Source organism: Phoenix dactylifera, chromosome 2 (assembly GCF_051530095.1).
Source record: "Phoenix dactylifera cultivar Ajwa chromosome 2, Ajwa_hap1_PhDact_Kaust_v1.1, whole genome shotgun sequence".
Classification (NCBI taxonomy): domain Eukaryota; kingdom Viridiplantae; phylum Streptophyta; class Magnoliopsida; order Arecales; family Arecaceae; genus Phoenix; species Phoenix dactylifera.
Window position 1 is genome coordinate 10,672,155 of NC_143191.1, and position 12,607 is coordinate 10,684,761.

Below are 12,607 nucleotides of genomic sequence, written 5' to 3' on the forward strand. Positions count from 1 at the left end.
CCTAACAATGAGTGATTTAATTCAAAGAGCTTCAGAGAAACACAAATTAAGAAGAATCCTTAGTCAAAAATGATGTACCAGAAGACTAACATAGCTGCTGACTGGATAGCTTCCTACGCAGCATATCACTCTCGAAGTCTTTTTTGAGAGAACGAGGAGGATGTTTCTAACTCTCTTATGTATGTATGGTACAAGGAGTGCGGTGCACCAAAAAAAAAAAAAAAAAAGGGTAAAAAATATAGCATTCTCTCGTCTGGGTAAGCATGTTTCCGAGAAAACTTTTGGACATTCAAATGGTATTTGTAGTAGCAAATTAAGTGGAGCAATACTTGTAGATGATCACAGCCACCCAATATTCTCCTCCTCCTGCATCACACGTACAGGTGCCAGTATTTTTATGCACGCGCCCCTGGGGCCGAGAGCACAGTGTACAGCGGAGGCTGGGGTCCACCAACTGGTCTTCCAGAAGCATCCACCCTGTGGCCGGCCTCAGCGGCGAGTACAGCAAGCGTACGGCCTCCCAAGACCAGCTGTCCTTCCAACCAGAACCCACCACGTGGCCGAAGCCAGCCTCGCCGGACGACACCAACTCCCGGTCCCGACCACCACCACGTGAGCGTACGACGCCACGCGTCATCGGTAGTTCCCCCTCCGTACCCTGCGGGCCCACCGCCGACGTGGCGGCGGTCGTCCTCCCTTCCCTTGATTAAGAAAACAAATCCTAGATCTGCTGACGCTAATTATCATAATTAACACAGCCTTTGGCACCCCACACAGCTAATATTCACCATATAACCATTAATTAAGAAAAAGACTAAGAGCGAAAAAGATGACAACTCCTTGCAATTTGTTCTATACTTTTACAATTTGGAAAACAAAGCCAAGTCAGTCGTAATCGACAAAAAGATAAGAAAACCAAACACATCCAAAAGAAAAACCCAATTTAAAAAGCAAAGAAAAAAAAAAGATATACATGGAAATCATTCTTTTCTTTAATAATATAGTTTAGGGGAGGGAGGTTAATGAGGGATTAATTACGGAAGATAGAGGGAGGGATCCGCGTCCCCCCAGTGGTCTTGGTTCCAGTACGCACCCGGATCGACGGCGCTGGTGAGATCAAAAAGGGAAGGGTCCACCGTTGCCGGCCAGTCCAGGCCGGTGAGCCCCCCGCCGCCGCTGCCGCCAGATCGCCCCTGAAAGAGTGGAAGATCCACGGGGGCCGAATGATCCATGAGTCCCGGCATCCTGATCTCCTCCGCCAACGTCGCCGCCGCCTTGGGCGGCGATTGTTGAGGTCCGACACCGATCGGCGGCGGATCGGAGAAGTTGAACCCTAAGGCCGCGGGTGAAGTGGTGGCGGTGGCCATCAGGCCGGTGAAGGTGCTGCCCGCAGCCGCCTGCGAGAAGATCTCGGGCGCCTGGTGGCCCAGGGTGTCCAGCGCCACCGTTTGCGGAGGTGGATCGAAGGGGGGGTTGGGGTGGGAGGGCTGGGAGGAGGCGAAGAGTGTGGAGTCGGGGAAGGAGGCGGAGACGGTGACGGAGACGGAGGCGGAGGTGGACGCTTCTGTGGTGGCGGCGGTGAGGCTGGAGCTGTCGCTGCTGGATCGGGAGTTGGAAGGCCGGCGGCGGTCTTTGTCGCCGGCGGTTGAGGAGGATTTGGTGATCTTGGAGGAGGAGGAGGAGGAGGAGGAGCGCTTGGTTTTGCGGCATCCCCCACCGACGGGGACGTTGCGGAGGACGCCGCCCTTGGTCCAATAGCGGCGGCAGGCCTTGCAGAAATGGCGTGGCTGGGAGAGATTGTAGTTGTTATAGTAGCAGAACTTGGTATTGGTGGAGTCACAACGGGGGCACTTGACCGGCGGTTGCTGCTGTCCCGCCGCCGGGTACCCCCTTAGCCGCCGCATGTCCGCCCCGCCTCCCCCTCCCCCTCCCCCTCCGCCGCCGCCGCCGCCGCCAAAGATGCGGCCGGAGACGCCGGGTATCGACTGGAAATCCTGCATTAGGCTTCTGGCGGCGGAGTTGTTTGGATTCCCGCGAGGAACCAGAAGGAGAGTAGCCTACCGGTTAGAGAACTGCTTCTAGAAAATTCTCGACCTCCTTCTTATGGCGAAGGTTTGCACATTTATCTCCGCCCGCCGGGTAGAAAACTGCTTCCCTCTCCCTCCTCTCTCTCTCTCTCTCTCGCTCTCGCTCTCTCCTTTAGGAGCAATTGCTTCGCCTACATAACCCATTGCAAATATCTTCTGTTCGCCCCCGTATAAAATTACTAATTCACCCCGACTTTTGACATAAATCGACAGAAATAACACTATTTTTTTTTCACCGACTTCCCATACCGCATGCATACTAGTATAGCCATATTAGTATAGCCAATAAAAACAGAAAAAATATGTTGACTAAGAGAGTAAGAGAAAACTCCAGAGCGATGTGAAGAAAAATTGCCACGGTTCAGAGCTAACCAAAATTGTACACATCACACTTTAATAGGTGAGCATAAAGTCAACATTTTTTTAATTATCCTAATATCGCTGGAATTTAAGTCTAGAAATGTGGAAGAGCTGTCTAGCATTTGTTTATAACAAGAATGCAAATAATATTTTACAATCCTTTCTCCTGCCTCTAATTATTTCAAATTTATTTTAAAGGAATATTTTAACTAAGCTACAGATTAAGTATTATTTTGATAGGTATGTGTTATGAAGAGAGAAAAGGTGATAACACTATTTTTCCAAATTTACAATATTGTTATGAATTCATACTCTAATTTGTTATAAAAGCATGACATTTGACATCGAATAGTGCTTCAACAAAGTTTAATTTGGCTACCGTTGTCATCTGGTTCCTGTGGTCCGGGGTATCCTCGTAATTTTATTTGTGGCTGGAGGGCAGCTGTCCAGTACCCGTGGGAGTGGGTCGGGAGTATGGGAGGGGCCGTACGTCCGTGGCCTGGAGGGGCGGTTGATCCGAAAGCGACACGTGGGCTATCCATGGCGGTGCCTCGCCACCACTCAATCCTGCTGTCGGCCATCAGGCTCGTGTGTGGTCCTCCGCGGCCCACGTTGCGCCCTCCCATTGGCCCCCCCTCCCAATCATTGATCGCAGCCTTTCTCGCGCGGACCCCACCTACGGTGCCACCATGGCGCGGCACTCGCTGCTGCCCCACCGGCCGACGCTGTGCCGCAACTCCTATCCCTTCGGGTCCATCGATCGGACGTCCCGATTTTGCTCGCATCGCCAGGGGATCATCTCAACCATCCGAAAGGAGGTTGATCCGCGGCTCCATCCTCATCCTCTCGGTACGGGCGGGAAGCTTGATAGCTTCAAGCCATGGCACGTTATTTGGAGCCTGGCTAGCTTCGCTATCACGAGGAGATTCGTTGCAATGTGGCACCATGTTAAGGACCTAAGATTGTGCACCATTTTTGAGAGGGTGGCTAGGACCTATACTTTTAGGTCATGTACTTAATTTCTGCAAACAAAAACGTGCCATAGTACATGAAAAGAAAGAAGTTCTGGTGCATTATGCAATAATTGAAACAAAAAAATTTTGAGATGATATTAATCAATTTGAGATGCGTCTATGATTGGCCTGACTAGATAGTCATATATTAGCTCTGCACAAAAAGGTTGAGCTCAAGGCTCCACTAGAAGAACAACTTTCTTTGGTTAGAAAATGTGTAATTCTGCATTAGAGGCTAATGGTATGGGGTCTTTTCAAGTTTTCCAAGAAAATGGATTAGTGGAGTGAGAGGGTGATAAATTTTTTAATTAAAAAAAGGGCCCATTTATGCATGAGTAGTGAGAATAGTATGAGAGTGTGTAATAAATATTCTGTTACAAAAATAAAATTAATTAAGTTTATTGACATATGAATTATGATGTCGGTGTATGAAATTTCTATCCACTCATATTTTCTCTACTATCTCAAAATTATTAACAATTTATTGTCATTTTAATATTAAAATGTACCGACACCAAGTTATTGCCATCCAACTTTTTATAGCATCATGGTTCATGAAGTCAAAGCAAAATGATAGAGAGCTAAGTGAATTTTCTTCACTTCCAATCCTCTTTACCTTGTTTTAGGTGTGCATCGCAATTTGTTGGTCCATGTAATATTTGTCTGCCATTACCCATTTTTTCAACATGTATGATGTTCCTAGGACAACAAAGGTTTCATGATACATGGATGAATTATTTGTCGCACTCCATTGAAGTCTAATTGTGTCGTAAGAAGTGCTAGGTAGGACGTAAGCAACTCCAAAGAGTCGATGGCTTTAACTAGAAAAAAAGCATTACTATTGACATCGAATCTAATCAGTCTATTAAAATATGAGACAATACGAGCTATTGAACACTCATATCTTGGACTACTAGTGGCAATTATCTTATACCTGAAAGCACTTTGGGACTACTTCCTTCTTCTTTTTCAATGAGACAACTTGCAATGGTTTCTAGCCCTCATTCAATTTATTGAGGTAATATAGTTTCAGATAGTGACAGGTTACTAGTATCTAACCTTCAATAACTTTATTAACTGAACTAATTACCATTCACTTGTAAATATTGTCGGAAAAACCACCTAAACCCCATGCAATTCCAACTTGATAAATTTCCAGAAATCTAAATCTTGTGCTTCCTTACTTACGTTGCATACGTGTCGGTTGCAGTTGTTTACAATTGGATATTATCAAATGCACATCTAAAGAATGCAATGGGATTTTATAAATTTTGCATCTCATCTCACATGTGATATTCAAGGGATCATGATTCTTAGGGGCCATTGCATTTTAGAAGAGATCATTGAATTCCACTTTCTCATCTAGGTGGGAGAAACATCAAAGCATCACTTCGTTTTGCTCTAGTGAGATGTTGGAGAAATTTAAAAGCAATCAAAACAATCTAGGATCGTCGCAATAAAATAAAATGCGACAAAGATTAACAATCATCATAGGACTCATTGAAGAGGTTAAAAAAAAAAAAGTTAAAATTAGAATTATAGATCACCGCCCAGATGATAAAGATTGAAACAACACTATATCTTAATTGTTGGAGTCGTCACAAACTCCAACAAGCTTATCATTTAATTATTAATTTTTTGTTTTGATATGCCGCCCAAAGTTAGCTTAGATTAAGCTTTAGATTCAACATACAAAAGTTATCTTTTAGAACATTTTGGTTTTTCATTAGCTTTTGAGTTGGTCTGAAATAGCAACAAAATTTTTTTGTCTTCTAGATTGGGAGAAAGCTGTTGAAGAATTTTGATGGCGCAAGTTATCTTTATAAAAAGTATGGGAGGCGTCCTTCTTAGAAGCACGAGAAGAGAAGGAAGAGAATTCATTTTGAGAAGAAAAAAATGTTTTAAGAAGATTTGAGTCATCTTTATGTGAGAAGCAATTTTTTTTTTTTTTTTGGTACATCGGCTATTCACACTGCTCTTACATAAGCACAACCAGCTACATCACTAGCAATAAGGCTACACCAAGCAAAGAGAACAGAAGACTGTTGGGTTTAGAGAAATTCTTCCAAATGATGAGCAGCGAATGAGGTGACCCAATCAGCAGCTTGATTCGCCTTCCGAAGGGCATGCCCAACCTGGACCGCACGACACCCGCATCATCCGATGTGTGTCACCTAAAATCAGGTGCTCTGCCTTCTCCAGCCTCATCTCACGTAGGCGCTCAACCAACAAGACTGAGTCTCCTTCCAGAATGATGTAGCCAGCCTTCAGAACATGTCTCACATAGCCAAACCCCTTCTATGCAGCCTTGAACTCCGTCCTAAATGCTGAGACCTCGAAGGAACGACGTTCCCCACCGCAATCAGCCTAGAACCATGGTCTCTGATCACACAACAACATACCATGCTATATATATATATATATATATATATATGCGGAATTATAGCCTTTGTTTCATAAGTAGCCTCCTTAATGCTTCAAAGTGTTTGTTGGGGCATTAATGCATGGTATATACATTTGATGCATGATATTATTCTACCGCAATAAAGCCACGAGACCAAGTGCACGAAGGACGGTTCTTTTTCGCGTCTTAAAAGGAAGAGGACGCAAGCGCTGATGCCGTTCGACGGGCATTGGGATGAGAGGAGAGCACATGGGACGGTGGAGTTTGGTGGGGGGGGGAAGGGATGGAGCGTGGAGGAAATGGCCGAGCCCTGAGGGTGTCTCTTTCTTTCCACATCTCTCTCTGGCGTAAGGAAATGGCCTCCTAACTCTGGTGGGGGAGAGAACATGTGAAAGGATGCACTTCTTCCTTTCAAAAAACCCACCTCCACTCATAAGATAAAATAGATTATAGATCTGCTTTTATTGTTACGATAACTGGTATTATTTTTGGTATATATGATAATTGTTATTGTGAAAAAATAGACAAAACGATTCATATTATGGATACATCCAATAAAATTAGAAAACAACAAGTCTCGAATCGCTTTAAACAACTTTCCTTCTCCAAAGAGTAACTGACTACATACGAAACTACTCAGTCTGCGACCCTGTTAGCGTACGTGGATTTGTTTTATATTAAGATACGTCTGATATGTTAAATATCATAATATATCATAATATTTATATAATATTGTTGTAAATATAAAATAAGAATGAGAGATAGAGCCAAAGGAATGTACAAATTTGGCAAAAGGAGCAGGCATAAGTCTATTTCAAGAAAGAAGATGCGAAAGAAAGAGACACCCTTATAACAAATATAGAGGGGCTTGGGATTCCACATCTCTCTCTCTCTCTTTCTCTAATGGGATTCCATCTCCATCTCTACCACATGTGTGTGTCTCTTTCTTTCACGTCCATTTCCAAGAGCTCCTCCATTCGAACCAAAGGACCAGTCCTTGTCACACGGAACGTAAAAAAAATCAAGCAATTCAAGTACCCTCAAGGATTTCGTTCCCCTCCATCCTCCTCTCATGCTAGCTGAGCTGCAATTCCGGGTGGACATCGCTGTTTCAGTACTGCATTTAATGAATAGAAGTAATTGTCAAAACAAAGTTGCAACAAATGATTCATAAGTTGGAAGCTGAAAAGAGACAATAATCGAGAGGAAATTTGTTACCATAAGTATAAAACATTATTAGATGCTTTGAAAAGACTTGTAAACATGGGCAAGAAGTCCCAGGGTTCACATCCCCTCTGATCTGTATTTAATTTTTCACTTGGGCATTGCAAAAGGTTTTTTTTAAAAAAAAAACCGGATTTGGATAATTATAGTGTTTGACGGGTCTTTGTGCGACTACATTTTAAGTAATATTGCGAACATATTCTGCATGATGAAAAGCATATGGATGGCCTGCGATCTTGTATTTCTAGCTAAAATATGTAGTTCTAATTTTAGGTAATGTACTATTATTTTTTTCTTTATTAAATGAGAATCGAATTGATTAGAGCATTTTTGTTAATAAGAAAGGTGTGGGTTACCATAAACATCATTATGATGGAGAGAAAACCTCATAAATTATAGAAGAAGCAACAGAAAAGAGATGGATGTGAGCTTTACAACATCTAATTGGATATGAGTTATCTATATCAAACCATCAATTATCCACTTTGAATACATGAGTCAATACATAGAGAAGACCGCCCATTTGCAAGTCTTTGAGGTTTGACTCATGCTCCATTTATTTATAGTTTCTGTGGAGGGGCCCATCATCTTAGCTGGTTTTTGGGCCAACTAGCTTTGAGAATAGGAGTCAATTCAAGTTTACTCAGCAACAAAACAATAATTTTGATTGGAATGATACATTGTTGATAGAAGGCCTTGAGGTTTTAATTTGAAAGAAAATGGTAGGTTCTTGTGAAAGCGATCATTTGCCATGCATGATGCATTTGATTTTTTGTGAAAATGGTGTGGAGTTCTAGACCCACGCCCTATCCTATACTTGCACATCCTCCATCTAGGGCAAACCTAGCTCCCCATGGAGACCAAGCCTAATGCTCATGGAATTGAGGTATTGAGAAACAAAGGTTTGTGAAAAAGGGTTGATGCCCTTCGACATTGAACCCCTGCCCCTTGCCTTGAGTGGGTCGGGGTGCTACCATCTGAACTAATGTTTGGTGATGCCATATATGTGTTTTAAAACTTTATGCCATAGATTAGTAGTGCTCGTCAAAATTAATGATACATGCAATAAAATGGTTCCTTGGATCTCATATAAATTTTCTCTATTTGTGGTGGAACATAGATAGCATGTCATTTTTCCTTTGATAAATTTAAAATGGATGAGAATCATATCTAAGATTAGATTTTGAGAAGTTCTTAGCTCAATCGGCATATCATTCGACCAAGTATACTTTGACGTGTGTATCACTTGCGTTCGTTTATTATAAAAAAAAAGCATAAATGTTGCAAGCGCATGTGGACACCATCATTGCAAAGTTGATTCTACCATACATTGCACCATATTTAACGAGAACGAACATGTGGATGTTCCCCATATCCTCCCGCATCATGATTAAGAAAGCGGTTAAACCATGCAATCCACATGGGCTTCAATTAATCTTTGTCTTGCTTTGTTAGGGCAATAAAGATTTTGTGTGTGGATGCCATGGTTTCTTCTCAACTTTTTTTATCTAAATGCGAGCCTACGGCGATAAGAGATTTTGACCACTATGATCCCCTAGACTCAGTCGTAATGCTCTATAAAATATAAAATTAGGTATGAGATTTGGATGATGATTTGTGGAGGGAGATTGTGTGATGTATGTGCCCCTTCTCTTTGTAACCATGATTGGTAAATGTTAGTGTCGAGCTTTTGGTATTGAATGCACTGTCATGGGCCCTTGAGGTGTTAGTTCCCTCCCTAGCACGTGTGACCCACCCACATGTTGCGTGTCACACGCACATTTGTTTGCTTGGTGCAAAGGCATGGTCCCACTAATTTGAAGGGATTACTATTACTACTTAATTTTTTACCCTCTTTACCCTACAAGTGGATAACTATATTTTCCCCTATTTTTGTAAAAGATGAGCTTAGTATTATTGGTAAAATATGATCCTAGTTTGTCTCATGTTTGTTTATAAGTACCATAGCAGCAACTTCCACCTGTTAAATTATTTGCAGAAGAAGAAGAAAACAAAAGAAAAAGAGAAAAAAAATGATTTTATTTTTTTGTTCCATCATATTTGGCACGTCTCAAAGATTATATATACTCGTGTACAGCATATAAGAAAAACAATATAAGCTGATATAAGATCAAGCTAACAAAAGAAAATAATACTGACCGATACAGAATCACGCTAATGAAGAAAAATAATATAGGCTGATACAAATTATCACGTGATTCCTAAAATTATGCTAACGCACTCAAAATTGCAATTTTTCTTCAGTACAAAATCAATTGGCAACTAATAAATACATCAGCTAGTTGAGCTATGCACATGATGGAGAACAAATCAATTGGCAGGCTGGATGGATGGATAATTCGTGTTGGATAATTTGTGGTCTATAAGGGCTTAAATGACATGATTAAGCGCATAAAAGATCCAAGTCCGAGCTTATTAGATTGAGATTTGAAGTAAGAAAATAGAAATATTGATAATAGAATCCTAGATAAAAATTTTTTGGTTAGGGTTTTGAAGGTAATAGACCACAACAATGTGCTCCAAATAGGATGGAGCAATATATAATAGTTGGCATGAGGCTTCTATAGCCCTATGGCACCAACCACCATTGTGTGGACTGTTGGTTGGTCAGGAATTGAAAGGTAAAGATATCCCTTGGGACAAGGGATCTTTATACTCCACAGATAGCCGTAGAATGTGGAGCTGTGGATGGAAATTGACACGCCATTTGCCAGTTTCAGTGAATCCTTTGGACTGATTGATTCCCTAGGGCTACACACAAGGTGCCAAAAGCCCCCCCAAGCCACTTTCTTTGGTTTTGGAATCCCCTAAAGATCTCCTGCGTCAATATCTGAACACTGTGCTTGGTTCACATCAACCAGCTCCTCCATAGCTCAAGTGAGTCACTTTGTTCACAGCAGGCAAGGCTTATTGATGATCTACAGCCATACCACTCATTTCTCAAGAAAGTGGCTCAAACACATTGCGCGGCACATGTGCACGTGCATGCGCACACATGCGTGCACGAGCGAGCGAGCGCATGCGCATTTGGTTGCCCTAAAGTTAGGACCATCTTTCCAATTGCTTCTTAATCAGAAGGAGCAAGTCCTCATTAGTGTTAAAAGGACATGCCAAACAGGTTAAATTCAGGCTTATTTTCGATCCGTTTACCAATTTTAGCAAGGTCGTGGTCGGAGCCCGGTTGCGATCACGGGGTGATCGTTTTTACTGTTGTTGCATCATGGAAGCATCATGCCGGTCCCCTTCGCGCTCTTGGTGGACCCAATTGGAAATCAAGTGAAAAAAATTGTTGCAGGGGACCATGGAAAGCAATTCGATATGATGCTAAATTAAGCTTGCTCTATAGAAGTTAGACTTGTATGAGCTGCAAATGAAATGCTCGATCATGGGAATTAAGAAACCATGGGACTTGGGTGTCTGGTTCATAATCATCAACATGTTAAAGGGATGGAGAATGTCACCATCATTCATCAAACACCGTACATGGGCATATAATATGTGATGAATGATGCTGGTACTCTTCTAATTTATCAATGTAACAGTTGAGCAACAGTGTACCAGCTGTGACCACTGACCAGTGCAATGAGGAGGATGGATACCGGCCCACTGGAGGCATTAAGTCGTGATAAGCTGCACCACCAACAACCGATGCTGATGGACACCAAGCATGGGGCTGACAACTAGACCCCATTCTGGCCTTGCTTTAAATCACCAACTCTCATTACATTGGGTCGTAAATTTAGTTCAAAAGAAGGCAGTGACAACTGATATAACATTGATAGAAATACAAGTCGAAAAACATCATCGAGCGTAGGCAAAAGCAGGCAAAGGGAAGGCAGAGAGCGATGGGCGACAACGGTGCAGGTTTTGTAATCAGAGAACCCAATTCCACCTTGATTGCTGCAGGTAGGCTGGGTTTGTATGATACGCCTTTGCCAATGCAAGAGTAGAGAGGGACATGGGAAGGTCGGGTACGCAATACTTAGGGCTAGCAATGATCGGGTGGATTGCACGCTCTTATCTGAAAGTTGGAAGATCAATGCTTCTTTGCAATTTTTTTGAAGCTATACATACATATCGAGAGGCAGCCAGTACAACAAATGCTCTTGTAGTGACCAGACATGCGATGGTACCCATGGTATCCTAAGAGCTCCCACCCCCTGATTTCCTCAAAGTGAATTTTGACGGCAACATCTCGGAGAGTGGCAGGTGCTGTGGTGTGTGCTTTGTAATCAGAGACCATAAGTTTAGGTTGATTGCAGCAGGGAAACGTTGCATATTTGATGAGTCGGCTCCAGTGGCGGAGTTGCGTGCGGCGTGGGAGGGCCTCATTCATGCTAGAGCACACCTGAAGGCTCGACGGATACTATTGGAGGGTGAGTCGGCTACATTGGTCAATTGGATCAGGAGTGGAGCTAGGTCAGAGCTATACTCACTTGTCCAAGATACTGGTCACCTCTTGGAGGGCCTCGACTCATTTGGGGTCGCACATGTATTACAGAAGGCGAACAGTGCAACGGACTGGGTCGCTTCCTTTGCAGCACATCATACCGGAGCCTCTTTATGGGAGGGCGACACCCCCACTCTGCAGAGTCTAGCCCGTATTTTGTATTGTGATGCTTCAAGGCATACTCATAATTTATAGTGAGATGTCGATTTACTAAAAAAACAAAAAAAGACAGTACATAGATTGCCCGGCAATAATTTGTACTCTGATTCCTCTGGCTGTATCTATACTAGGGATGTATAATTATACCATCTCATGGGGAAAAAAAAAAGAAATCATTGAGCCAATCCTGACAGCTAGTGATAAAGCTCGTTGGCGTGGACTGTTAAAAAGAGGACAAGGTTCTAATCGAACTCATGATGTTGCGCCATGAACAAAGCACAAGTGGAGATTAGTAGCCTGTGCCTGCATCTTTTGTCTCAGTGGAACATGGTGAGAGGCTTTCAGTTTCCAAAGACTGATTCGTGTGAGGAAATATGACATGGTTCACCTGCAACTAGGGGACAAGAAGTCACTTCATCAGGATAGACATTCAGCAGCAAGACAGGGGAACCTAGATTAAGCAAAGATGATGCCTAATGATATAATAATTCTGCATCAGCCACAACCTACTCAGGCGATGTGACACCAGTAGTCTTGGTTCTAAGCATAATGAGTTGAGTACCTGACATGCAAACAACCTTCAAGGTCATAGTTAGCATGCTCTGTCCATTTCAAGATGTTGTAAGCAGTATCATAGGAAATTATATGCATTCCCTGGAATTTAACTGAAATAAGTGTAAACCAGGGTTCTTCATGAACTGCTAGAGGCAAACTAATGCATTTTGAGGCAGCTTCCGGGGTATGTAGAGCGCGCTCGTTTTTTTTCTTTTTTTTTTTTTTGATAAATCGAATTTATTATGCCAATCTAGTATAAATACATTCATGGAAATCAGAAAATAAAATACATGCAAAATTAGAAAAAATACCTGTCGTAGTAGTCCACATTATA

General features: G+C 42.5%; 1 protein-coding gene across 1 annotated transcript; it reads right to left on the reverse strand.

Moving 5' to 3' along the window:
• Window positions 1-815: 815 nt before the first annotated feature.
• On the reverse strand, window positions 816-2,141 carry LOC103706555 (dof zinc finger protein DOF5.4-like). Its single transcript, XM_008790688.6, has one exon. It carries the CDS (start codon window positions 1,998-2,000, stop codon window positions 1,035-1,037), a length of 966 nt encoding a protein of 321 aa, XP_008788910.3. The 5' UTR covers window positions 2,001-2,141; the 3' UTR covers window positions 816-1,034.
• Window positions 2,142-12,607: the final 10,466 nt, after the last annotated feature.